The sequence below is a fragment of the Amphiprion ocellaris genome, chromosome 9 (assembly GCF_022539595.1).
Source record: "Amphiprion ocellaris isolate individual 3 ecotype Okinawa chromosome 9, ASM2253959v1, whole genome shotgun sequence".
NCBI lineage: Eukaryota > Metazoa > Chordata > Actinopteri > Pomacentridae > Amphiprion > Amphiprion ocellaris.
The window spans coordinates 29,287,444-29,315,197 of NC_072774.1; the positions used below are offsets into that span (position 1 = coordinate 29,287,444).

At 40.7% G+C, this 27,754-nt stretch overlaps 1 protein-coding gene across 28 annotated transcripts in view; it reads right to left on the reverse strand.

Annotated features, from left to right (window-relative positions):
* Nucleotides 1-1,324: 1,324 nt before the first annotated feature.
* plecb (plectin b) overlaps nt 1,325-27,754 on the reverse strand; it is a 142,441-nt gene continuing 116,011 nt past the window's right edge. For 20 of the 28 annotated variants that reach the window (XM_055013440.1, XM_055013425.1, XM_055013427.1 and 17 more), the window contains 27 exons: nt 27,416-27,535; nt 25,904-25,999; nt 25,673-25,800; nt 24,421-24,514; nt 23,941-24,095; nt 23,437-23,761; nt 23,238-23,315; nt 22,921-23,082; nt 22,666-22,770; nt 22,450-22,545; nt 22,226-22,351; nt 21,950-22,102; nt 21,710-21,864; nt 20,436-20,562; nt 19,917-20,100; nt 19,777-19,800; nt 19,057-19,214; nt 18,361-18,539; nt 18,139-18,277; nt 17,661-18,017; nt 17,484-17,567; nt 17,295-17,399; nt 17,041-17,139; nt 11,820-15,173; nt 2,629-9,730; nt 2,295-2,411; nt 1,325-2,130 (listed from right to left, as the gene is read on the reverse strand). In XM_055013440.1, the coding sequence (XP_054869415.1) occupies nt 3,581-9,730; nt 11,820-15,173; nt 17,041-17,139; nt 17,295-17,399; nt 17,484-17,567; nt 17,661-18,017; nt 18,139-18,277; nt 18,361-18,539; nt 19,057-19,214; nt 19,777-19,800; nt 19,917-20,100; nt 20,436-20,562; nt 21,710-21,864; nt 21,950-22,102; nt 22,226-22,351; nt 22,450-22,545; nt 22,666-22,770; nt 22,921-23,082; nt 23,238-23,315; nt 23,437-23,761; nt 23,941-24,095; nt 24,421-24,514; nt 25,673-25,800; nt 25,904-25,999; nt 27,416-27,535 (12,753 nt within the window). In that variant the 3' untranslated portion in view covers nt 1,325-2,130; nt 2,295-2,411; nt 2,629-3,580. The remainder of the gene's footprint in view (nt 2,131-2,294; nt 2,412-2,628; nt 9,731-11,819; nt 15,174-17,040; nt 17,140-17,294; nt 17,400-17,483; nt 17,568-17,660; nt 18,018-18,138; nt 18,278-18,360; nt 18,540-19,056; nt 19,215-19,776; nt 19,801-19,916; nt 20,101-20,435; nt 20,563-21,709; nt 21,865-21,949; nt 22,103-22,225; nt 22,352-22,449; nt 22,546-22,665; nt 22,771-22,920; nt 23,083-23,237; nt 23,316-23,436; nt 23,762-23,940; nt 24,096-24,420; nt 24,515-25,672; nt 25,801-25,903; nt 26,000-27,415; nt 27,536-27,754) is intronic. The other 8 variants (XM_035945697.2, XM_035945646.2, XM_023264006.3 and 5 more) reach the window with 3 other exon arrangements.

The window sequence follows — 27,754 nt, forward strand, 5'->3', positions numbered from 1 at the left end:
CTGGTGTAATCAGTTTTGATTTGCTTAAAAAAGAGCTATACAAGTAAAATTTGACTGATAGGTTATACTCACAGGCCTCAGTTAAACTGTAGCTGTGTTTCACCTGAGTCACTGGCTTTGTAAGTGTAGGTTGGTCTAACACTGCCCCCTTATGGTCAAATACTGCTTTTGCCAGTGGGACAATTTCATATCACTATCAAGCTAGATTCAGGTATCTAAATTATACTATTATAGAGATTTTTAAATAAGTATTAATCCAGTTACTTCTCCTCTTATAAGCCCTGTTTATCACTTTCAAAAAAGTCTAATCTCTCTGCACATCTGTACTACACATGTACCTGTAAGACATACACAATAAACTAATATTCATTTTAACCTTCATGTGAAAAAGGTCAAACTTTCACTTCACTATCTAATTTTCCCATATAACAACATAAGTAGCTGGGTCAATATATAACTGAGGGACTTTTGAAGTCCATGGGATATATCATGCATACATTATTATTTAAAGTTTAAAAAAATGTTTTTTTTATGTTCATTATGATCATGTCTTTACAAATTCCATAATTATTTATTATGGAAACAATCATTAATAGAAAAATGACTGGATATCACTAAAATGTCAACTAAATAACTGTCAGAATTTAATAACAACGATCTTCTAATATGCTAAACAATAATAAAATGAGCTCATTCAAAAGTTTTTTTGATTGTGTTCTTTTTATTCAGTTGAGATAATCATGACAGATATTTCTTTTTTGGCAATATATCAAATTTTATATGGAAAATAACAAATTATATCTGTGTCTGAGAAATCACTTTGACCTGCTCCACATGATGTCATTTCCTCCTGAAGAAAAGACTGGCAAGACTCCAGGGCTTTCTTAGTATTCATAATATAATATAGTGTGTGAGTCAAGTGTAGATTTATCACACGTCAATAGGTTTACTACAATATCTTTATAAATAACTTTCAATTTCAATTTTAGTTAACTGTATATATAATATTTAGAACAATCTTTCTCTAAAAATGCCATGTGGTGTTTGGTTAAAGGTGGCCATGTTGATTTTAGGCCTGAAAACAGCAAAAATGTCAACTATGATACCTTTCAGCTATATTACAAAAGGTCCTGCAATCATATATTGACCCAGCAGCTCTCCAGCTGTAATGATCTGACACTGATTTGCTTTCACATGGATGGATGAAATTATTTGACGTCTTCTTCTTAATTTAAAGTTTTCCATTTGTGTTACTGAAACTTAAGACAGCAGTAGAGGAAACCTAGCTACAGATTAATATGTAATGATGTATAAATGACAAAAGTGCCTCTTCAAAGAATATTTATTTACAACATAGTGTTATGTATACATACATTACAATCCTCACCATATCATTCAAAGCAGCATCTGCCCCATAAGCAAAATCAACCAGTTAGTCTGTGATTTCTATATAAAGCAAAAATCAAAATCAGCGCACTTACAACTGAAGGTGTTCTTATTTTTCATGAACATTTTCCCCCCAATATCCTTTGTAAAGTTAGTAAAACATGCAAGTCCAATTCATTATATCAAAAACATAATGAAAACAAATGAAAAAGATTTACAGAAGTAAAACACTTGGAAGATGCATAACAGAAATACTTGATGTGGAAAAAAAAGAACTATAAGCAAAATAAAACTTTGAGCTGTTTTCAGTTTGCAAAGGAAATCTGTAGCAAAATGTCAACTGAAAAGAGTTAATTTGATATAATACATACAATCTTACAATGTGATTCTGTGTCAATATGTGAATTCTCCAAATTTTTCTCATAGGCACTTTGGTGGAACTGAATTTACAGTCAGAGATAATACAAAAATAGACTCAGTAATTGAAGATGTGCTGTATCGCTATAGATAATCCTCATTAAAATTAATTGTACATGCAGAGGTGTGTATGACCTGGAAGTGGTTTCTAAAAAAAAATATCAAACAACATATATATCACTCTTAGCATTCAAGTAATAAATACATGAAAAAGGGGTAATGAATGAAGAGTGTTCCTATAAAGGCATCCCAAGATGGTGTTGGCTCAGTCTCTGCTTTCTTCAAGTGTGATGTACAATGGAAGAAAGGACATACTCAATGGCAGATCTAGAAACAAAAGAAAATAACTATGAAACATACCAAAATTAACCAAAACATGCAGCGAGAAAAAAAGGCAAAATTAAAATTGTAATCAAATGAGATGAAAGTTGGCTGTATGTTTTTGCAAATGAAATGAAAATGAAAATATTTAACATGTTTTTGCACTGTACCTGTGGTCCTGCGTGAAGATGACCAGGACTCACAAATCCATCCAAGGTGAGGGGATCGACTGCTCTGCTCAGCTGAGTATCTGTGCTCGGATGTTGGATTTTGAACGACTGAGGCAGCTGTGAAAAACAAAGAGGATTTTTTTAAAAATAGCAGTAATGGGCGATCTGAACAGAAAAGGTTTACTTGTGATGTGGCATTGTGGTTGGTAGTGTGTGAGATAGGTGAAAAAATGGCTCTAATCTGGACTTTGAGATGTGATCAAAATCAAATGAAGAAAGCAGACAATAAAACCAACATAAGGACAATTAAAAGAAATAAATAATTTCAACTTACAAGAATGAAAATAACAGAAGGCAGGTCTGTGAGGGAGAGCAGGATCAAGTCTGACATCATCTTGGGATTTACCCGGAACACTTGATTGAGGTTGAATATGAAGAATCCAAAATTTGGAGTGTGTGAAACAATGTTGGAGTGAACTCAAAGGAAGCACAAGTCCACTGAATGGCACAAAGTAATGACATGTAAAACTGCTTTCAGAAAAGTCTGCATAATTTTAATCCTGGCTCTTCTTTTCAGTGTTGCATTCTTGTAGTGTCTCATTTTGTAGTGTCTCACAGGTGTTTTCTCTGCTGTGATTCACTGGGTACAGCATACAGTTACCCAGGCAACTTATAACATAAAAACACGGACGCGTACTTGTCCATACTCTATACAAACATTCAGAAATTTTGAAAGGCATCTATATATATTTTAGTTAAAAACATTAGAAGTCTGTTGACATTTGGTATCTCATTACTAGTACTTTCAAAAAAGATAAAAAATAGACAAATATTCTTGAATTTCAAAGAAAACAAGGATTACTGGAAAAATATTTCTGTCTGACAAACAAAAAGTATATATTAGTTTCAGAAAGCACAAGTATACATCATTTTAACAAGTGTAAAATGAAAATTAAAGTCACTTAAAAAACTGCAGAAATGTCATGCTTTGCTTTGAAAAATAGAAACTGACTTGTAATCAGTACTAAGAAGAAAAAGGATTTTATATTTTATGTATCTCGCAATGCTTGGTTCCTCTATATATATGAGGCAAATGTTTAAACAGATGTTAAGGAAAAAAAAATCAATAGCATAGGTAATTCTTGTTGTGACCACATGCAAAGTAGAATAAATAAATTATATTTTCTTTGTTACTGTAACTATTATTTCCTGTTAGAAATGCAACTGTAAAGTGCATTAGTATTGATGGTTCTAGGTCACAAGTCATTAGAAAGAGAACTAGCTAATCAGAATCTGCGGCTGTAGCTAGAAGAGGATGTGAAGGAGGAGGAAGCGAAGTTCATGCTGAAGCCAGAGCCAGCATCAAAACTGCCTCTTCTGGAGCCTGTTCGGGATCCGGTCCTTGAGCCAGTTCGAGAGCCATATGCAGATCCAGGACCACTGGCATTGTAGGGACTGTAGAGTCCTTTGCTGGACTGGGAGGAGGCCTCCAGAAGCCTTAGACTAGATCCTTCCTCGACCATGCTTTTGTCCATGGCATCTTTGAAGGAGATTTTCAGCTTGGTTTTTGGACACGTTAGATATTTAGAATACGTGCTGACATCTCTCAGTTTCTGAGCTGTGCGGGCATCGATTGTGCCCTTCCTGATGGATTCATCAAGTGACACTCTGCCCTCGACACTGGGCTCAATAAGTCCACCGGTCAGATATTGGACCTCAAGGAAACGCTGACCAGCCTCATAATACAACCAGCCCTTCTTTAGAGCCTGGGAGGCAGACATCCTTTCTTTAGTTCTGGGATCTTCAAATCCATTGTAAGCTTTTTGAGCCAGGTTAAGGCGGTCAACCATGACTTTATCCACAAGGCCTTTTTCTGTGGCATCAGCAACTGAGAATCTTTCTCCACTTGAGGGGTCAATTATTCCCCCAGTGCAGGCTTGGGCCTCCAACAGTCTCTGGCCTGTGATGTTGTCTACCACATTTCTGTGGATTGCCTCAGTGATAGAGATCTTCTCCAATGTGTCTGTGTCCAGTATTCCTGCTATGGGGCCAGTCTCTTCTGTTGGGTCATTCCAGATAACTGCAGGTGCTTTCATGGAGGGAATGGGGCTCATGGGAGAGGAGTAGGTGGAACCAGTGGTGGAACCAAAAGAGGATGAGCGTGATCGGAAGCCTCCCATGTTGCCAGAAAGCATGTCAGCAAACTCTGTGATGGACAAGTTTCCGGCTCGGTATGTATCAAGAGCATTCTGATCAATAAGTCCACGAGAAAGAGCATCATCAACATCGTACTGTCTCCCTGACCTCCTGTCAATGATAATGGACTTTACAGTACCATCAGAGGAAGTCATTGTGATCTCTTCCCATTCACACTCCTGCTCAGCAAGCTCAAGGTAGGTTTGGTGGTCAATGAGTCCCTTCCTATAGGCCTCGTACACAGTCATTTCTTTGCCTGTCTCTGGATCTACAATGACAATTCTGCGTTTACGAACTGAGGATTTGGAGGAGGTCTTCCTTTCCCGCTTCTTTTCTTTGAGCAGCAGGAGCACCAGTCCTGTGTCAGGGTCAGTGATGCACCTCTCCATCAGCTGGAGGTAAGTTAGGTTTTCCTCAGTGTTAGGATCAAAGAAGCCTTTGGTGTCATCAGATGGATCTGTCAGGATCTCATTCATTTCCTCATCAAAGAAGCCACGTTTGTAGGCCACCTCAACTGGCACACGGTGACTTTCCTCTGGGTCAATGATTCCACCAGTGGCAATCTGGGCTTCCAGGAGACGGATACCATGATCTTTAAGGATGAGCCCCTTTTTCATGGCCTGGAACAGGGAAATTGTCCTGCCAGAATAAGGATCTCTATATCCTGTCACTGCACGCTCAGCAGAGAGAAGCTTGTCTTTGAATTCTGGGCCCACAATTCCCATCTTCACTGCTTCATTGACAGTCAGTTTGAGGTTTTTGATTGGATCAATGACATACCCTGTGGCTGCCTGGGCCTCGAGGAGTTCAAATGCAGTGCCTGGCCTAATCATGTTCTTCTTCATGGCCTGGTAAATTGATAGACGTTCCTTTGAGGGTTCCAAAAACACACCAGCAATACAGCCTGTGCCCTCAAGGTACCTTGATAGCCTATTGCTAACCTCCTCCACTGAAATAAGGCCTTCGTTCAGTTCAGTGACAGTCTGCTGGTCAATAATTTGTGAGCGCAGTAGTTCCTCCATTGTGATTTGTTTTCTCAGACCCTTGAAGGTCAGCCTCTTGTCTCCCAGGGAGAGAAGGCGCAAACCACCATCTAACTTGCACCTCTTTAGCAGCTCAGCATATGACACTTTCTCATTAGTGACAGGGTCAGTGAATCCTTTAACATCATCATTCAGTCTCTCGTTGGTTTCCTTGTTTATATAGCCTCTTTGCATGGCAACGTCTGCTGGCAGGTGGAACTGGAATTCAGGATCAATAATACCACCAGTTGCAGTTTGTGCCTCGATCATTTTTAGAGCATAATCCTCTGGCACAAGATCCTTTTTCATGGCCTGGAAAAGGGATATGACTTTCCCACTGTAGGGATCTTTGTATCCTGTAACAGCTCTTTCAGCTGAAAGAAGTTTGTCGTGGATCTCAGGGCCGACAACACCCTTACGAACAGCTTCATCAACAGTGAGTGTCTCATTCTTTACTGGATCCACAATGAATCCTGTTGCAGCTTGTGCTTCCAGGAGGCTGAGGCCGATTTCTGGTTGAATAAAACCTCTCTTCATGGCCTGGTATATGCTTATTTTGGAGCTTGAGTCAGTTGTGACCCCAGCAACGCAGCCTGTGCCATAGAGGTACTGTTTCACACTGGTCATCTCCATAATGTCACGGATATCCCTCTTGCCCTGTTTAAGAAGGTTGTATGTCTCCAAGTCAATGATGCGAGCATTGTAGAGTTCTTCAATTGTTATTCTTCTCCTTATAGTCTTATATGACAGTGGGCTATCAGTTCTTATGATCTCTCTTTGCTCCATGATTTCTATAATGATAATGATCATCCGCTCTTTAGTGATTTGTCCAGAGCGATATTCATCCATGAGCTTCTGTCTTTCTTGCTCTGGAAGCAGATTTGAGTTCATGACATCCCAGAGGTTCATTGGTTTGTCAGCAAGGCCCTCAACTGGAATGTCAATTTTAGTGTCGGTCAACTCACTCTGAGTTTGTTCTTCTGTGTAGAGGTATGTCTTCTCCACAACAGTTGGAGACTGAGGCTTGGAGAGTGGGAGCATGCACAGGCCTGTGTCTTTATCTCTTTGGCATTTGTCTTTAAGCTGTCTGTAGGTTACGTTCTCATCAGTTTCTGGGTCTGTGAAAGCCTTGTTATCATCAGATGGTTCAGACAGGGTTTTGGCAATTTCTTTACTGAAAATTTTCTTCTGATATGCAACATCAGTGGGGACACGGTGGCTGTTTACAGCATCAATGATTCCCCCACTGACCATTTGTGCTTCCAACAGGGGCATGGCATGCTCTTTCAGGATTAGATCCTTTTGCATTGCCTCAAAGAGGGATATTTTGTTGCCTGTGAATGGATCTTTATAGCCAGTGACAGCTTTTTCTGCCGAGAGGAGTTTTTCATGTAGCTCTGGACCAACAAGGCCTGACTTCACTGCCTCATCTACTGAGAGGTATTTATACCTTACTGGATCTACAATGAACCCAGATCCAGCCTGAGCTTCAAGAAGTGAAAGACCAGTGTTGTGCCGAAGGAGCTTTTTCTTCATAGCTTGATAAATGCTTATTTTCTCTTTTGTGGGTTCTAGGTAGATGCCAGCAATGCTGTCAGAGCCCTGGAGGTATTTGTTGACACTGGGATTCTCACTGACTTGTTTAGGTGTTATTTTGCCTTGTTGAAGGAGGTCAAAGGTTTCTTTGTCAATGATTTTGGAATCACACAGAGAGCTTGCTGGAACAGGAGCTCTGAGTCCCTTGAAGGTGGACTTTTCTTGTTTCTTGGCCTCTTTCTCATTTACAACTGTTATAATAATCTTAATTATCTTTTCAATTGTAAACTTTCCTGACCTAAACTGTCTGAGCAGGTCAAGTCTCTCTTCCTCAGTGAGATATTCAGAGTTGATAATGTCCCATAGGGTCATCTTCCTGCCCTTAAATGGCCCTGAGTCAAGCTCCACAGTTGCCTGAGTCATAGCCTCTTTAGTCTGGGCTTCACTGTATGTTGGCTCTTCCTTAGCATTGATTGCTTCATCAGAAAGAGGCAGGAGTTGGAGACCAGTTTTCTTGTCAGTGACACATGTTTTGAAGAGCTGTGCGTATGTGACATTTTCTTTTGTGTTGGGGTCAAAGAAGCATTTGGTTTCATCAGTGGGACTGCTCAGAGTCTGCTTCATTTCATCATCAAAATAATTTCTCTTGCAAGCCACATCATGAGGAATACGATGGCTCTTTACCGGATCAATGATGCCTCCAGTGGTCATTTGAGCATCAAGCAGCCGGATTCCTTGCTCTTTAGGTATGAGATCTTTTCTCATTGCTTGGAAAAGAGAGACAGTCTTTCCAGTGTAAGGATCTTTGTAACCTGTAACGGCTCTCTCTGCAGATAGGAGCTTTTCGTGCAGCTCAGGACCAACAACACCAGCTTTGACAGCTTCGTCAACAGTGTACTTCTTATTATCAACAGGGTCAACCACGTAGCCTGTTCCTGCCTGAGCTTCAAGCATATGCAAGGCAGGCCCTGCCCTCATCATGTCCTTCTTCAAAGCTTGATAGAAGGACATTGTTGCCTTGGATGAGTCAATGACTACACCTGCAATGCAGTTTGTACCCTTCAGTGCTTTGTGGACAGGCTCCATTTCAGAGACCTCTTTGACTGTCTTATTGCCCTTTTGCAATTTGTTGTACAGGTCTTTGTCAATGATTTTAGACTCCACAAGCTCAGTAGCAGGAACAGGTGCTCTCAGACCATCAAAGGTAATTTCGTTCTTCTTCTCTTTCTCCTCAGCCACAGTAATTACAATCTTAATGATCTTTTCGATTGTGATTTTTCCTGTCTTGTACTGACGGAGAAGATCTTTCTTCTGGTCTTCAGTGAAGTACTCAGAGTTGATTATCTCCCAAATAGTGACAGTCTTTCCCTTAAATCTTCCAAATGGTACAGAGACAGTTGTTTTGCTGAACACATCCTTGGTCTCTTCCTCAGTGTACATACTAGAGCACTGAGCAGCTTTGTCTGTGATTGGCAGGAGTAACAGACCAGTCTCGGGGTCAGTTGTGCATCTTGTCATTAGTTCAGAATATGTCAAAGGTTCCTGAGTGCTGGGGTCAAAGTATCCCTTTGTGTCATCTGAGGGTTTTTCCATCATCTTATTCATTTCTGCATCATACTGTCCCTGTTTATAGGCTGTTGCATTGGATACACGGTGACTGTTGATAGGGTCTATTATACCACCGGTTGCAACCTGAGCTTCAAGAACTCTGATGGCTTGATCATGTTCTACCAGACCCTTCTTCATGGCTTCAAATACAGAGATCTTCCCACCACTGTATGGATCTTTGTAGCCAACAACAGCTCTCTCAGCTGAAAGCATTTTGTTGTGGAGTTCAGGGCCAATCACTTCTTTCTTGACAGCCTCATTCACAGAAAGTTTCTGGTTCTTGATGGGGTCTAAGATGTAACCTGTGGCTGCCTGTGCTTCAAGAAGGACCATGGCTGTGCCAGGGGTAATCTTCTTCTCTTTTGATGCTTGATAGATTGACATCTTTTGATTAGATGGGGTCAAGACACCAGCAATGGGATTCTTTCCTTTAAGAATGTGTTTTAGATTTTCAGTTTCACCAAGCTCTTGAACAGTGGTTTTGCCGTTTTTCAGCTTGTCAAACTCCTTCTTGGGTAAAAGACCAAGGTCAAAAAGTCTGCTTGCAGGTACCTTATCACGAATGCCATCAAAAGCCATTGGATCTGGTTTCTTGCCCACGCCATCTAACTCAACAGCACTACGACCATTAATGATCCCCTCTTTATCGGTCTGAATGTCGATTTCTTTTTTGGGCTGGTCTTTCTGGGCTTTCTCAAGCTGTTGCAGCTTCTCACGCAATTTCTGGTTCTCTTCTGCAAGAATCTTTTCCTGCTCTTTTCTCTTCTTCTCCAGTTCTTGCATTTCTTTCTGCTTGTTCTGCATTTCTTTCTCAGCTTCTTTCTGTTTACTGAGGGCTGCATCCATGGTAGCCTGGAGCTTCTTCTTCTCCTCCTCCATCTGCTGTCTCTGGCGTTCTTGTTCATCTTTAAGAGCCTTGGCCTTTTTCAACTCTTCCTCAAACTGGCTCTCCAGCCTCTTTTTCTCATCTTCAATTAGCTTCTCTTTCTTTAAGAGCATTTCCTTTTCTGTCAGGAATGTCTGCTGGAGCACTGTCTTCTCATGCTCCATTTGTTTCTGCTGCGCATCAGCCATCTGACAGAGAAGAGTAGAAAACATTAGTTACAATAGGTTTATAGCTGTGGCACATTATAAACTTGACATTTAATTCAAATAGTTTATTTTGTTTATGAAAACATTTTATACAGTGCACTCTGCTTATGCACATGGAGCTAAAATAATCACTAAATTAAGTTATACTCTATGTCTGTTTTGTTTTAATTCATTAATTTTATTATATATTCTGGATAAAGAGTTTTTGTACTGATGTAACTGTATAATCCAGAAAACAGTGCCAATGACATTTCTCAACTAAAAATTGTACAGTAACTATACAGTTAAGTATTGAGTGGTGTCACAAGACAGCTGCTTAAACTCAACACAATGATTGGCCAAAACGTTCACATGAATATTGTACCTTAAACCATTTGAACAGATCAAATGTCTAACATTATTATATTTACCCAACTTGTAATGTGTGCAGCATGGACAACAACTGCAGATATTTTACTACCTAAAGTGCACAATGCAACATCATACAATGTATCTGCAAAAAAATTAACTGTGTTCAAACTAGTACATTGCTATTTCTCCGTAGTGATTTTGCTGTGAATGGTGAATTCAAACTGGACTCATAACAATTTGGACCCAGAACATTTTGTTAAAGCTATTCTAAATGCCTTGAAATGAATAAATAGAAAAGTTGAGAAATGTCATTGACATGCGCACTCTGGAATTATGAAGCATTAACTCGGACAGTCTACACGTGTTCTATAAATGTAAAAGTTGTACAAACTAACAATAACATAGTAGAATTTTATGTTGATTCTGATTACAGTAAAATCAGTCAGACTTTAACACCTCCATGATGAACATGGTTTGCCAGAATGCTATTGTGTTTTCTCTCACTTGTTTGGATAGAGAATTTTTGCAGTTGCTTTCTATTTAGTGAAGTGCTTTAGATGTGTGTGTGCATTTGGTGTTCCCTTATGGATAGTTATTTCATGCGTGTATCCCACTTGTAGGTATTACAACAGATATATTGAATGTGATTTTTAAAATTTTAAATGTCTGGTTCGCATAGACTCTTGGAAGTAACTTGTTCAAACTTTAAAGGAGTGTTTTTATTTACTGTAACTCCCCATGTGTATTCTAATAGTGAGGAGAATAACTATTCTGACAGTGCAACCAATGCAGTCCAAGGTGGATTCTAAATATTATTATGATATCGGCACACCTCCTATCATAGCAGTTCTCCTCCCTGCCACTAGGTGTGATGGATAAATGTAGCGGTAGGGGCCGATGATTTTGTTCGGAATGAAATGAGAGCTACTCATGTCTTTTGGATGAACTGATGCACACTAGTGGATATCATGGTTGGGTCAGATGGTGGGCAGGATGGACAAGATGAGGAGGTCAAATATTTTACAATGTTCATGTTGATGGCGTGTGTTTGTGGACTAATGTAAACACAGAATTACTGGGATTGAGGCAACACAACATTCAGAAAGAATACTGAGTATTATGACAAAGCGTGGTTGACTGTTGGTGAAAAGCCACTAAAAGGTCAATGGCGAAGTAGTATTCCAAATTTGGTCAGTAAATTAACTTTTCTTAGAAGCTGAGCCCTATTTGAAATTTTGGTAAGGGTTCAGTGAAATCTTACATGTCTGTCTTTCAAATTGCTAAGTCTTGATTTGATTACAACTTTTGAGCTAAAATGTAGTAATAATAATAACAGCACTAATAACAACAATAATACACTGATATAACTTTAAGTGCTTCACCCCAGTTTCCAGTAATGTAACATTATATATATGAGCTAATTCGAGCTAATATAAAACTGAGTTTTGAACCTGAAAAAAAAGAAAGAAAAAGAAATCAAGCATGTCTTAAAATGGGGAAACATTCCAGGGTATGAAGGGACATTCAGGATGCGATCTGCATGAGCACAGTGCACTGTAAAAAATCAAATATAAATCATATAGAAAATCAGAAATATGGTTTCATGATTAGTATAATCAGAGAAATGAATAGAGGAAATTTTAAGAAGGAGGTGAGTTAGTTCTTAGATAGAGTTAACAATGACATAAGCTGCTATGTTATGCCATTTTTGACACAATACCTCTTTAGACTTATTTTGAAGTTCTTCAGCCTCCTTTTTCAGTCTAGCCTTCTCATTCTCTAGGTCTGCGATAGATTTGCGTAAATCGTCAGCTTCTTTGCTGGTATGTAGTCTTTGGACTTCCAGTTTTCCCACTACAGTCATTTTTTCCTTGGTGGCAATCTCAGTCTCATGAAGACGGGCAGCGATCGTATCAGCCTGCTTCTTGAATTTTTTGGCCTCTTCTTCAGCTTTGGCTTGGGCTTCACTGAGCTGATAAACCTGTAATTTGAGTTTTTCAGCTTCTGCTGTGATCTCCAATTGCCTCTTCCTCTCTGCTTCCAGTGACTTCTGGTATTCCTCTGTTTCCTCCTCCAGACGCTGCTGCATTAATTGTTTGTCCTGCAGCAGCTTTTGGGCCTGCTCCTGAGCCAAGTCTTTCTGCCTCTGTAGCAGCTCTGCTTCTGCTCGTAATCTAGAAGCTTCTTGTATGGCCTGCATTTTCTCTTTGAGCATTTTATCAGCAAGCGCTCGCTGCTGATTGAGGTCGTCTTCTGCAATCTGCCTCAAGCGTGCAGCTTCTTGGGCTTCTACACTAAGTCTGGCAGCATCCTGCGAAAGCTTTTTCATATTCTCAGCCTCTTCAGCAAGGAATTTTTGTACGTTATCCTTGTCTTTCTTGATAAGACGCTGATTTTCCTCCTCAATTCTGATTTTCAGTTTGAGTAGTTCCTCCATCTGAACCTTGACTTTGAACAGCTCCTCCTCCACCTGAGCCCTTTGTTTGACAGCATCGTCCACCTCGTCCTTCAGCCGCTGCAGCTCATCATCCAGGAGAGATTTCTGTTTGTCAGTTTCATCGAGCTTGAGTTTAACCTTTGTGAGCTCCAGCTCCACTTGAGACTTTTGTTTTAATGTTTGCTCAGCCAGTTTTTTGTGCTTCACCATTTCAGCATCAGCTTGTTGCTTCTGCTTCAGTGCTGCAGCTTCTGCTTGCTTTCGTTTCTCAGCTTCAATTTCAGCCTCCTTTCTCAACCTCTCCGCATCTTCTTGAGCTTTGGTTTGGTTCGCAGCTTCTTGCTCAGCAGCTGATTTTTGTCGCTCTGCCTCCTCTGCTTGTTGACGAAGGAGAGCTGCCTCCCTTTCGGCCTTCTCCTTAGCAGCCTCTGCCTCTTTGGCAAGCTTCTTGGCTTTCTCGTACTCTTCTTTAAGCTTCTTCTGCATGATGCTGTCTTCCTTCTGTTGAGCAAGGACACTTTGGACTTGCTGCTCAGCTGCACTGCATTTCAGAGCTGCTTGTTGGGCTACAACAATCTGTTTTTCTGCTTCTATGTCGGCCTCATCTTTCTGCTTTTTGGCTTCTTCTGCTTTCTTTTTCAGGCGTTCAAGCTCATCTTGGGCTGCCTTGCGTTGTCTGGCCGCCTCTTCTTCTGCAGCAGCAATCTTCTTAACCTTCTCCTCTGCTTCCCTTCTCCTCTTCTCCTCCTCGAGGGCAAGCTTCCTTAGTTTCTCAGCCTCCTCCTCTGCTCTGAGCTTGCTTTGTTGAGTTTCCTCTGCAATGTTTTTCAATTTATTCAGTTCTAGCTCAAGATCAAGTTTTCCAGATGAAGCCTTTTCAAAGTTAAGCTTGAGAATTCGGATTTCCTCTTCAACAACTCGCCTCTGTTTGAGTGTGTCATCCACTATTGCCTTTTGTCGTTCCATTTCGGCTTCAGATGATTTTTTGAGAAGGACTATCTTTTCCTCAATGTCTTGCTTGTGCTGGTTGGCCTGGTCTTCAAGAGCTTTCCTCTGGTAAGCCTCATCCTCAGCTTGCCGCCGGAGTCTCTCGTTTTCAGCTTCCTTCTCTTTCAGGGCAATTTCAGCCTCCGTCTTTAACCGGGTGGCCTCACTGATTGCAGCCAGCTTCTCCTTGAGAATCCTTTCAGCCTCGGCTCTCTGACGAGCTGCTTCTTCCTCAGCAACTTGCCTCTGATGCTTGGCCTCCTCTGCGATGGCCCTGAGCTTGCTGGCCTCGTCAGACAGGTCCCTCATCTTGGCGGCTTCTGCCTCAAGAAGTTGTTTGCTCTTCTCTGTGTTGGACATGGTCTCCTCTTCTAACCTCGATTTCATTGAACTGAGTACTTCCATTTCACTCCGGACTTTGGCAAGTTCATCTTCCAGTTGTTTTCTTTGTTGCTGAGCTGCAGCGACTTCATTCTTCAGGCGGTAAAGTTCATCTTCAAGGAGAGATCTCTGCTGTTCTGCATTGTCAAAGTCTGCTCTAAGTCTAATGAGCTCCTGTTCTGCAGTGAGTTTCTGCTGAGCTGTGCTCTCAGCGACCTTCCTCTGCCTCTCAAGCTCTTTCTCAGCCATCTCCTTCTGCTTCAGTGCTGAGTCCTCAGCTTTGGCTCTCTTCTTAGCCTCACGCTCTGCCTCCTCCTTTTGTTTCTCAGCTTCTTCTTGAGCGAGGCTCTTTTGGTGAGCTTCTTCTTCAGCTTGGAGTCTCAGACGAAGGGCCTCGTTAGCTTTCTGTCTCCATTTATCAAGTTCTTTTTCGGCCTCTTCTCTGGCCTTTTCTGCATCCTCCTGTTGTTTTTTGAGTCGTGATGCTTCTTGTTGCAGCTGAACAACAGCGCCATGCTCTTGCTTAAGTGATTCCTCTAACTTTGAGGTCTTTTCAACAAAAGAGATGTGTTTGCTCTGGAGCTCAGCAGCGGCGCTCTTCTGGGCTGCTTCATGAGCAATCTTGATTTGTGTTTCCTTTTCAACCTCTGCTTTCTTCACTTGTTTTTCAGCCTCCTCTGCTTGCCTCCTGAGGTTTTCAAGGTCTTCCAGAGCTTTCTGTTTCTGCTTTGCAGCTTCTTTTTCTGCTTCAGATTTGCGTTTGAGTTCGTCCTCGGCCATGCGCTTTTTCTGGGTCTCTTCGTTAACTTGTTTGCGGAGCTTCTCAGCCTCGTCCTGGGCAGCCTTTCTGAGTTTCTCAGCTTCATTTGCCTTATCGCGAAGTTGCTTAAGTTCAGTTTCTGCAGTAGACTTCTGCTTTACCGTTGTTTCTAGTTGGATCCTGATGAGGCGGATTTCTTCCTCAATTTTCACCCGGCTTTGAAGAGCTTCATCCACTTGTTGACTTTTGTCCTTGATCTGCTGATCTGAGAGGTTTTTGAGCTCATGCAGTTCCAGCTGGATGTTTTTCTTTTGCTTTTCTGCATCTACAGCAGCATTTTCTCTCCTGATTACTTCTTCCTGCATTTTGTGCTTCAGCTCTTGAGCCTCTTTCTGGGCTTTAGCAATGGCCTTTGCTTGAGCTTCAGCTAACTGCTTTTGTTTGTCTAACTCAGCCTGCATCTCGGCCATTTTTTTCTGTTCTTCCGCTTTGATTTTCTCTGCAGCTTTCTGCATTAGTGGAAGCAAATGGTAAAGAAAGGATTATAATCAAGCATGACAGGTTAAAAGTAATACTTTACATTAACCAGCTCCTAAAAGAGCAACTTAATGTACTGTATTACCAAGGCTATGTTAATGTTAAAATTAGCTCAAGGATTAAAAGTTCAATCACTAGATGCAAATTAGATGCACATCCATCAAGGTGATGTTAAATTCACGATGCAATTAAAACAATTCATGACAAGACAATTCAGGGAAAATGAAAGATCGGGGATGTAGCAATTAATGTATGGAAACAAAATATCACTTCACAACACAGCAAGAAAATCATATGGCATGCAACTGTAGCTGTAGCACTAACTTTCTAAAACTGCATTATAACTAGGATTCTAAAATTATTTCATAATACACAATTTTGCTTTAATGCCAAGAAAATTGCTTAAAATAATTTGTTATAGTAAAACATATACATTTCCCACACATATTTACAATTATTACTGAAGTATATGTGTTCAGTATGTAGTATTTAATAGTGGGTTTCTGTGAAATCTCTCAATTTTGGTTTTACGTCTTTTACATTGTCTGTGTGGGAATATTTTTTTCAAGTACATATTAGAACAATGCACTCTTCATTTAAAACAAAGCCTAAATGCTTCATGTTAGAGTATTCTTCACACCATTCTATTAGACTGTTTATCTCATCCCATGCACTGGGGGTTCTTTAAATCACTATTTGCGATAGAATAGAATAGAAAGGAAATCCTAAGTCAAAGATAACAGGTTCAGATGAAGTCAGTATAAGCTAGGAAACCAGCTTATCACCATAATAAGGTTAGAAAGCACAGTAAATGAAGTTAATTAGGCTGACTATTTATAGTATGTACTGCCAATAAGGACATTAGTGACCAGGAGACAGTATTGCAGTATTTCTATAGCAGGCTGCAAGGAAAATAACTATGCAATGGAAAGTCAAAATGCAGTTTGAGAGAGACACAGACGTTGGGATGACAGAGGGAATGGAGACTATACAGTAGGTAGGTACCTGAAACACTGTATATAATTTACCTCTTTAATGCTCAAACAAGTTAAGCATTCATCATGGCAAAGCACTGGCAAGCAGTTAAGAGAAGCAAAGAAACAAACAAAACATCAGGGTTAGAAAATAATGTGAAACCTTAAATTTGTGTTAATCTAGAAAAAGAGAGCTGAAGATCAGGATAACCTGAGCTGAACCATAGAGTCAGAACTTTGAGTTTAACCTCTGGAAAGTAAGTGGCCAGTGGGATAAGAAAGAAAAAGAAATTTAAAAGAAGTGAAAGAAAGAACCCCTCGTTCTAAATACAATGGCACAACACACAAAATGGATGGAAATGGAGTAACTAATACATGTATGAACATACTGTACATTGCACTGTATTTACTCTCTCTAGGTTTAGACACTGAGAGTCACGATCTCAATAAGTCCTCCAACTGAATAATCTACTTCGACAGTGTGTTCACTCGAACGTAGGAAAACCTCATCCATCTTATCTGTTTGCACTTAGTTATTATTTTGAAATGTTTTAACAAATTGTAAGTCTGGATATGATCTGTACTGACAGAATGTAATATCCTCCAAAAAATGTTTGCTTCTCTCACTAATAGGTCAGCTACAGCATGCCAATGTTTCATGCATAACCTGTGCAAAGGAACTATTTGTCGTCCGTACATTAAACGTAGTGTATGTGTGTATGTATGTGAGACACACACACAAAAGTGCATGCATTTTGGGGATCGGCGGGTATTCGTGTTTGCCGGTTGGTTGATTATTTGGCTGGTTGGTTAGGCTGATGTTAGAGTTAAGTTTGTTTGGGATCCTCAGGCAGTTGTCACGCACCTCCTCGTCCTCCAAGCGGCGCTGCGTATCGGTGATGAACTTGATGTACTGACTAGTCAGAGTCATCAGCTCACTGTACCTGGTCCTCAGTGTTACATACTGAGGCAAAGAGGAGAAAACACTTAGAAATGTGTCAGCTTTAGGTATACTTCTTTCATAGTGACAGTAGTCAGTGGTTAAATTGTCCTTCGTTAAAAAAAAATATTGAGTATTTTCAACTAACTACACCCAGTACTGATTCTAATAAAACATACCTCCTGAATAATATTATCAGAAGCAGAATCCAGTTTGGTTTTCTTCAGGGGAGAAGCAAGAGGTTCCACCTGCGCTTTGTAGGCGACCAACTGGAGTTCATAGTCCTATTTGCATAAAAAAGATGAGTTTTTGTAAGTGTTCAAAATGACAATATTTACAACCTACAAAGCAAGCAAGTGTCCACTTACCTTGATAGTGTCAATGTACGCTTTAGCATATTTTTGACACTCATCAACTTTGTCTTTGTTCTGCTCAATCTCCTCCAACAGTTTCTGTTTATAAAAAGAATGAAATAAAAGTTAAGCTCTGGAGTTTCACATGTAAACAATAAGAATGCAGTTAAAATTAACAAGAACACAACATACCTTCTCCTGAGCAAGTTGTTCTTTCATAGTCTTGCTGTCAGTGATGGGCACAGCCTGGATCTTCTCCTGCCTTTGCTTGGCGTCGGCAATCCAGCGGATTAGCCAATCATAGCTGTCGCGATAGTAGCCTAGCTGGCGACCGAGCTGCTCCAGCTCTCTCTGGCGAAGGTCGATCTGGGTGAACACGGCCTTCCAGCGGTCCTGGAGGCTAGACAGGAGCTGGCGGTAGTGGTCCAGCTCAACGTCACGCTCACTGTGCACACGGGACATCTTGTCGCTCACAGCAGAGGCTTTCTTCAGCTCTTCTTCCAGGGAATCGAACACTGGCTGTTCACCCTCAGCTTCAGCTCGCATTTTCTGCAGGTTTCATGCAAAAAAAGTTAGTCAACAGTGATGAAACATGGGCAATTTTATCAGGGCAAGGCTAAACTGGGAGAGACGTTGCACTCTTAAAAACACAGACTTCTACATTGATTACCTTAAGCTTGGTCCTGTAAGTCTCTACTTCCTTGATATCACCAGGCACAGTGTGAACCTCCCGCAGACAGTCCTCATACTGCTTGAGAACTCCCTCAGCACCCTGCGTGTTACGGATGACCATTTCCACAGTCTTCAGCCTGGGGCGAGAAGCATTAAATAAATTTAAATAAAGTTTGGAAACACTGCATTTTCTCTGTAGATGAAATAGTTCAGGACTTACTTGTCAAGATAAACGGAGGACAGCATGTGAGCGTGATCCATCTTCTGCACGGTGACGTCAAGCTCTGACCGAAGCACAGGAGCTGAGGCAGACTGCTGAGGGGAGGCCAAGACTTCATTTGTCCTGACAGATACCTTATCAAGGTCCTTCTTGAGGCCGTCCAGCTGTACCTGGACTTTCTGTATGACAGATTAAGACCTCAGTTAGCAAGATGATACAACCAGCCTACTATGTGGAGCAGATTTTTCAGGAAGGTACTTCAAGGAACCTTTAAAAAATAAATTAAGCTGTGCGCTGGATCAGCCAGAGGCACTGCACAAATTTTAAGTGTTTCAGATCAGCAGGGACCACTGCAGCTGTATCTGTTATCTGCATTTTTACTGAAGCAATTTCATTTCTCTACTGTATTTTCACACTTCAAGCCAACAACGACTGCAGCTCTCAGTTCAACTCTCAGTACAACTTGTATTGTAGTTATACTCTTTTTTTCTGCTCCACCCTGCTGGATGGATTTTAGTACAACACAGGCATAGACAGTCCGACTTTTAACCTCCTTTTAATTATTCAGCTATCTATGAGTCTTCTTGCTTTCTTTACTCCAGCATGTCTTTCCTTATTTTGTCCATACGAGATGATTTGGTGTCACATCACATTGTTATTTCTATACACGGACAAATACAAATTCATTTTTAGTACCTTCTGCTCTGTGGTCTTCTGAACACATTCTTTCAGAGGCTCCTTCTCCACAGGTTTGCGAATGCGAGCCACAGTCTGAGCCTCGCAGTCTTCTATACGCAGACGCAGGTCCTTGATCTCAGAGATGTAGTTCTTACACAGAGACTCATTCTGTTGACCTGTATTACAGCATTTTAATTTGTTTAGTTCAGCAGAAATACAATAAATTAGCTTGAAAGCAAAAAAAAACCAAAAAACTGTCAAGATTTTTTTTTGTTTTGTTTTACATGGCACAGTATGATATGCCATGTGTTTATGAAAGGATATTGTTACACTTGTGCAAACATTTGTCACAGTCTCAGTCTGCTGTTCCACTGCAGTGCATTTAAAGCACATTCAAACATGCAGTCCTTCATGTGTTGGTGTCTGAAACACACACAGCTCCTTATGCGCTACATCCATAGCATATATTATATAATATGGGTTTTCTATGTAAGTAATGACACTAATGTAGTCTATGGCTGCATGACAAAAAGCATAAAATACTTTCGCTTAACTCACAACACATGGGTTCTACTTGGTACAGAGCTGCCAAAAAAAAGCAACTTGGGAACCAAAACAACATGCAGTCACACGACTCTAATCTGAGCACTAATGTTTGTATCTGAACATCCCATTCAAGGCTCAAAAGCGTGTGCACACATTAGCTTGGAGAGCTTTGGCTGACTTTACATCACTCACCTTTGAGCCTAACAACCATTTGCCCTGAAAGGTGAATTGACAATTACATGCCTTGAGGTTTTTGCACATTTTAATGTAAATTCACTCTATACAAATGGACAAAAACTAAATAAATGATCTGTTTAGAGAACAAATATTACCTTTCTCCATGGAGCGAAGCAGGTTGTCGAAATGCTGGGTGGACTTGGTGTAGTCCTCCTCAATCTGCATGCGGTCATCAGGGCCGAAGAGCTGTGAGTCCTGGCTGTCACGCATGTAGTCCTGGTAGTGGAGCTCCAGGTTCCTCATGATCAGCCGGTACTCCTCTGGCTTCATCGTCTTCAGCTGCACAGGTCGGAGAGATTTAGAACCGGACTCCCTCAGTAGAATTCCACATGATATTGAAAATAAGTTGATGCTGTAAACTGATTTAATGGTGTATACTTGATCTGAAAGGGAAGTTTGTCCCATGGCCCCAAGCATATGAGATCGTAAAACAACAACAAGCTCCTTTCATTGTTGATTTTATCAAAGCTAATTACAGTGTCAACAAATTATCTTGTAGTAATTGAATTTGATTCAGAACACTCATAGACACTACAAGAAGCTCTTCCTTGCATATCCCTCCCTGCTACCTCGTGTATACCCTCAAACCCTGGAGAGAAGTTGTTGATACAGACCATGGAGATGTTCCAGGAGCGTATCTGTGTGTAGTCTCTCATCAGGTACTGCCATGACAGCAGACTCTTCATGTCTATATGGAGCTTCTGCCACATGGACACCATCTGCTGATGACCTGCATCCAGACTGCAACCGGACAAAAAAGCAAATAATGTCACAATTAGGAAGTGCACATGTAATCGACCACCCTAAATGATCAGGCAGTGCACGAAAGTGTCTTCATACTTTATAAAAACCATGTTTATCTTGAGTTTCCACTGACCCCTATAACTTATTGAAACCCATTTGTCTTTGTCACAAAAAACAATCATAAAGTTTGTTTTGTTCATAAATGTATTGTAGACGTTTTAGGAACTTGATGCCTCGTGGTTATTTTCCCGTCAACAAGGTGCTTTTGGTAGCTGTCCACAAGCTTCTTCCAAGCTTAGATTTGTATTTTTGACCACTCCTCTTGACAGAATTGGTGCAGTTCAGTTGAAGTTGTTGGCTTTCGGACATGGACTTGTTTCGTCGTCAGAATCCACAGGTTTTTCTTCTTTTAAGACTTTACGAAGTCCAGTCTTAAACATTTATTGTAGCCTTATTTAGCCATTTCTTTAATTTTTTCATATGTGTTTGCAGTCATTGTCATATTAAAACAGTCAATTGCATCCAAAGTCCTACCTTCTGACTAACAATTTTGGGGTTTAACTGAAGACTGTGGAGGCAACTCTCCTTCATCATTATTCTATTTTTTTGTGTGAAGCATCAGTTCTACTGGCAGCAAAGCAGCCCTAGAGCATAATCATGCCTCCACCATGCTTGATAGAGGGTTTGATGTTCTTGGGGTTAAAATTTTACATTCTCTTCTCCAAACATATCTCTATGTATTGTGACTAAATAGCTCAATTTTTGTAAATTTTTTTTTTGTGATCAGCAGCAAACTTCAGTTGAGTTCTGGTAGAGGTCATGCCACTAAGAAATTTGAATAAACACAGCTTTCTACATCACCAAAACTGATAATTCAAGTCACTGTATTTATATTTTTAACCCAGCAGATTATGTCATATTTCCAGAAGACCTATAATAAGTCTACGAAAGAATCAAAATCTAGGTTTTTAGACACTAGGGTTTCAATGATTCCATCATAGAAAATTCAGTGTTATAGGAGTCATGGGAAACTCAAGATTGCCATGATATACATGGTCTTCACAAGTGTATGTAAACTTTTGCTCACCGCTGTAATTGTTGTCACACAGGCGCCAGATTTTGTTTTGCTGTATTGTATTCTTACCTTGACACACTGTCCACAGCCTCCTTGTTGACTGGAGGTACCATGAAGCAGACTGAAGGCACCACTGCCTCATGTCCAGCACGGTTCAAGACCTTCCACTTGAAGGGCTGAGAGTTGTTGAGGAGAGCGCACTCATCTCCTTTGTGAACTGTGATCTGAAACCAAATCCACGACACATTAAAGAAGGCATACTCAGGCTTTGTCGCAATTATGGTCAAACTAGTAAATAAATATACTAACCTCCTGCTGCTTGAAGTCACAGACAGCCTGAATGGGTGTTTTGCCTTTGATGGAGGTGGTGGGGTTTCGTGGTTTCAGCTGGATGATGGACCTGGCTCTCTTGTTCAGGCCAGTCACCAGAGTCTTGAATTCATTCAGCTGCTCTTTCTCCTCCTGTTGAAAACAAGTGCAAACTAGATTAGAATAATTGTATATGTTTTCCCTTCACCTTTCTTTTTCTTTAGAATGTCTTACATGTAGCATTATACATGACCGTGAGCATGAACGTCTACTTACCACAGCATCCTGCAGCAGATCCTCCAGGCGTGTGGCTGTTGTAGAGCGATCGCAGCTGTATTTCTTTTTCATGTTCTCTTGCATTTTCTTCATCTTGTCCTGGGCCTCTTTCACATCGCCAAAGAACTGCACAGAATGGAGGAATATGAGCATGTGTGTGGATGCTTATAGGCGGGTTCATGCAATATGACAGATTTCTGTTCATTAATGTGTGCGTTCCACACCTGGTAGTAGGCTGTGTTTTCTTTGAGATGAGCCTCTATACAGCAGCACAGCTGGAGGATCCAGCTCCACTCAGTCTGCAGGGCAGCTGTAAAGGACTAGTAGGAACCAACAGCACATGATAACAGTGGATTAATTTGGGCCTTAATAGATGCATTTTAGAGTAGAGGCTGTATGTGGATGTTTCACACTTCAGCTGCCATTACTGCTGTAATCACCTCGACTGTCTTCTTGCCAGGATGTCCATCCTTGACAAGTTTGTCTCCCATAGCCTGGATATCATTGACCTTCTTTTCTCTCAGCTCCAGCTCTCGCATGAGACCCTGATGAATATAAAGGACACAGTTCATTATAATCATGAGACAAAAATCATGTTTAATTTGTTTAAGAACTGATGTAATTCAATCTAAAAATTAATGAGTGCATTGTGTGATAGTAGAATTTGACGTCTTGTTCTGCCTCTGCCAACGCACCGAGTAGTTGTCTTTCTTAGCCGTCATGTTGCTGTTCCTGTCACTCCAGTCAAAGTTGACCTCTTCCTCTTCTTTGTCATGTAACCACATCAGTTCCTTAGTGGCAGCGCTGACGAAGCTGTGCAGTGAATCCAAGTTCCTTAGACGGGATTTGGAAGAGTTCTGAAAGAAAACAATGAATCAAAATATCAGCGGCTGAGAAATATGCAAACACACACAACTGCAAGTTAAAGTCTGTCTGTGCAGTGAATCTAAAGTTACACAAAAATCTAAATATTATCCACAAAACAATGTTTTTGGAAAATGAAAAGATTTACCTGTAGTTTGCCATACTGAAGGTCCAGTTTTCCCAGGTATTCTCTGTATGTGCCCTTACTGACAGGTGACAGTTGGTTCTATAGCAAATGAAAGATACAAAAAGACATTACCACTCACATACATTTAATTACTTTTAAAATCAACAGCAGAATTTGGGCCACTCTGTTGTCCTCTCCAGCAGCCTGATAAGACCACTACCTCGTCTGCCTTGGCCCGTTCAATCTTGGATTTAAAGTCCTCCACGGTCTGATGCAGGCCTCTGTGGCTGCCCAGCTGGGACTCCACCGAGGGCAGGTCAGATCCCCACTCGGCATCATCAATGCGACGCTGGTTCTCCTCCACCCAGGCCAGCAGGTCTTGGACGTAGCGCAGGGTCACGTCATCCAACTCTGGCCGTACCTTCATGATGGACTGCTGGGTGCTCTTGGTCAGATTCACCTGGGAAGTAGTCATGCTAGCAGTCTTGGGACGAAGGTTGTAATCGCTGCGCAAGTTCACCAGGCGCTCATGGAGGCAGTAAACTCTGTAGAGGAAAAAAAAAAAGACACATTGAGCTGTTAGTGGACAATGATTGCTTCTCAAAATATTTTGGAGTTTTCACTTCACTTTCTTAAAGTGACTGGTTTAAGTTCTTGAACTACTTTGTAGTGAAATGTACTATGTGGGTAGTTCACTTGAATGCAGCGTATGCAGAGCACCTACCTGCGGTACATCTGATCAGCCTGAGGGTGGCGCCCATCCTTGAGCATCTGCACATCATTGAAGAGCAGGCGAATCATGTTTTCTGCCTTGTCCAGCTCCCTTTCCACCTCCGCTGTGTGCTGTGCTGGTTTTCCTGCACTCAGTAGGCGGATGTCCTGGAAGAACAATAGCAATAAAAATATGAATTTCCACCTTCTTTTCAAATGGCATCAAAGCCAAGTTACAATATTGTTTTATGAATGCCTAGATTTATGTTTAAAGTGAGATTCATAGAAGTTTCACTGGTGCATTATTGCATTGATGCTGCTACAGGTCAATTCTGTATTCTTTAATGTATCCAATATTTAAAATGTCACAACTACACAACAATTGGATGCCCAACAAGTGGTTTGAGATCTTTTGGATTTCCCATCATTTTATGAACACCCATAAAGTACACAGCAGTTAGTCTTTTAACTGTTACATCTGTGAAGGACTCACCGATTGCACCAGGGAGGTCAGGTAGCTGAGCTGGTCATCACACATCCCTGACTCCATGTTGACTTTGCTGTAAATTCTCTGGAGCCTCTCAAGTCTGGGAGAGATAAGATCAATAACTGTAAATTCAGAGCAATAGAGCAAAATAAAACAGTGACAATCCCTGATCCATACACGATCCACAGCTCACAGGGCGACAGTCAGGACACTTACGGCCATCTGCGCTTCAGCAAATACTCCAGTTTACAAGGGTCACTGACAAAAGCCATTTCTCAGCTCTTCTGGACAGATTATAGCTCAGGCTGCAAGAAAGCTGGCTCTTCTCACACTCCCATTATTCCGCCACATATAGGCCCAGAGTGAAACAAAACTGTCTCCGTTTTCTGACAAAGAAGTCCAGTCTGTTCATTCTGCATCTCAGAACCGTAAACAAGGCTATCAGACTGACAGATGACCACAGGATCTCGTGACTCTAAGACCAACCCATTTCCCTGGCATGATGCACGAAATTCTAAATGGATTTTAAAAAAACATCAAACAATACTTCACCCTATTTCATCAGATTTAATTATTTCTTTGGTGTGTCCAATTATGGGAAACACTCTCTCTCATTTTGTTACCAGCCAATACGCAAAACAAAAAAAGCTGTCTTTCACTAGAATCTTTAAGGGGCGTTTTCCAGCAGAGAAAAAAATATTGACAAAACTACAACTCGGAAATAATAAATCTTTGATGCATCAATTTCCATAGTAGGGAAAAGTTGGCCAAGAATGAATAAAATATAACTGGCAATGATATAACTGTATCATTCTCTTATGAGTGGGTTGTTGATAGCTAACTGGATAAAGTTTAAGCTGAAGCTGGTCTCTAGCTAAGTGGTATCTGCTTTAAATCCAAATCCCAAGATGATGGAGCTTTTTTAGCCCCTTGGATCAAATTAGATCAAGGTTTCTACTGGAATCTAGAATCTAAAAGACTTACCTCTAACCTAATTTTTCCAAAGACACATTGTTCTGTTGTGGTAAAAAAGTACTGTATGGTTCTACCTAATACTTGTGCATTCTTCTTGGCCTGCAGTCAAAACCAAGGTTGAGAATTATCTCCAAATCTGCCTGCTTGGTGTGGTGCCTGGCTGACTTATTTCTGTACTGTTCTGACTTGTTAATACTGCACCCATTTCTAAGGAAAGACTCTGTCCAATTAAAATCCAATGACTGTAAACATCTACTATTAGTCATCTGTGTTCTGTCCCAACCTTTCAAACTCTATCCTGAGCAGCTTCTCTCTCTCGAGGATGGCCACATGGAGTCGACCCCATTCTTTCTCCACATCAATGGGATGGTAACCAGGAGGGACCTTCACCTGACCAGCATGCACTGCACTCTGTGGACAGGTAGAGGCACAATTCATGAGTTATTATGCATACATGAGTCAATATTCATGTATTAAAAGAACAGAATGTGACAAAGAAGTGAGGTTTCCTTGCCTCAAAGGACTGGTAGATGTGTTTAGAGTGGTTCTTGTCTTGTTCTTTCACTGGCAGCTCTGTCTCTTTGAACTTTGAGAACTGCCGCAAAAGAAGCTAAGGAATAAAAATACACAAAAGGTACATTTACATTAAATTAAAGTTCAGATTGTCTCCTTTTAATCAATAGATTTTTAGTTGTTTTCTAAAAAAAATATGCATTCTAATCGAGGTGTTTGAAATGCATCAACATGACATGGTGGAATAATGACTTTATGGTGCAAATCACACATTATTGCATTGCTATTTTGGAATACTGATTCACACAATATGTACATTGCTCTCTGATGAGTCACTCTGAAATCCATATTTCATAAATAGGATGAGGACACTAAAGTAACACATCATGCTGCTATTCTTGGAAAAGTGAGGGCATCGTTCACACATCCCCATGACCAGTGTAAATTAAATCCTCCCTCTAATAGACTAACATCATTTCACTGGCTATATCACCAGGGAGGGAATGTTCTAGAGTTAACTGAGTGTTTTTAAAAAGAACACCAAAGCTACTAGCTACTTTTGAAGCTGCTGCTCTGCAAATAATTTTGAAAAGACTAAAAAAATGTTGAGCAATGCTGACAGGGAGTGGAAGAGCGCTGATTCTTCTGAGGATTAAGTTGAACATTATGTGACTTTTGGCTGCATTTTCTCAGCACCAGCGCTGCCACACCTACAGTACAACAATACTTGTGCAGTCGCCTGTATCTGTGCACAGCCTGTTCTTTAACCCCTAGATGCATGTGGGTCAAAAATGACCTGGCGAGGTTGTTTTCTTGCAATATCTTTGTAAAGAAAAGTTTTTATCATTTTATGTTTCAGCTATTCCTAAAAAACATTTTTTGATAGCATTTCATTTAAACTTTTATACTTTAAAAAAAAAAATTAATATTTGTATTACTACCTCAACCTCTTTATCACTGATGATATCATACAAGAGACGATGCACAAACTTGGAGGGATGGACGGTAGCAACAGTTAAAGGAAAAGAGTGGAAAAATGTCAAAAAAATGGGTGTTGTCATTCTTCTATTGCTGTTCTGTGTAATATTCTTCTTTTTTCAATCATCAAAATGTTCAAAGTCTGCTATAAAGTGGAAAAATAAACAGATTTCAAACATGACATCATTCTTTTGTGGACAAAAATACAATACAGCCACTAATGCAAATGATTATTTTTTAACCAAAATTGCCAAAAATGGCAAAACACACAATGATTCTTATACGGGTGATTTTTGACCCACTAAAGGAAGAGTGCTGGTCCAGTCACTGGAGCATCTAAGGGTTAATCCAACAACTGGTGGCTGCAGAAACCTCTACACATTTTAATATATGTACTGTTTTAATTGGTCTTTTTCTTGGAAAGCATTAATGGAAACATTGTTTTTCTGTGTTCTTGCTCAACTGCAAACACACCCAAACATAATCCCTGGCCTAGAGGCACATATAACAGCGTGTCACTGTAAAATCAGCTCACCTCTATCTCCTCATAGCTGGCGGGGAACTTCCTCTCTTCGAAGATCATGACATGGTGGCGCATCCACTGGAGCAGGACAGTCACCAGCTCATAGTACTCCTGCCAGCGCAGCTCCAGGTCCTGCAGCCAACGCAGCAGAAAGGATAGCAGCGAGTTTAACAACAACAAACAGGAGGGCTCTACTTCTCCTGTGTCTCCATTTTCGCTCGCTCACCACCCTGAACTCAATTAGGTAGCAACAATCCAGGTCTTGTGTGTGTGGACAAGGAGGGAGAGAGTAAAAAAAAGGAATGCTGACGTGGGAGACGGAAGACAATGGTGGGAGACAGACAAAGCAGC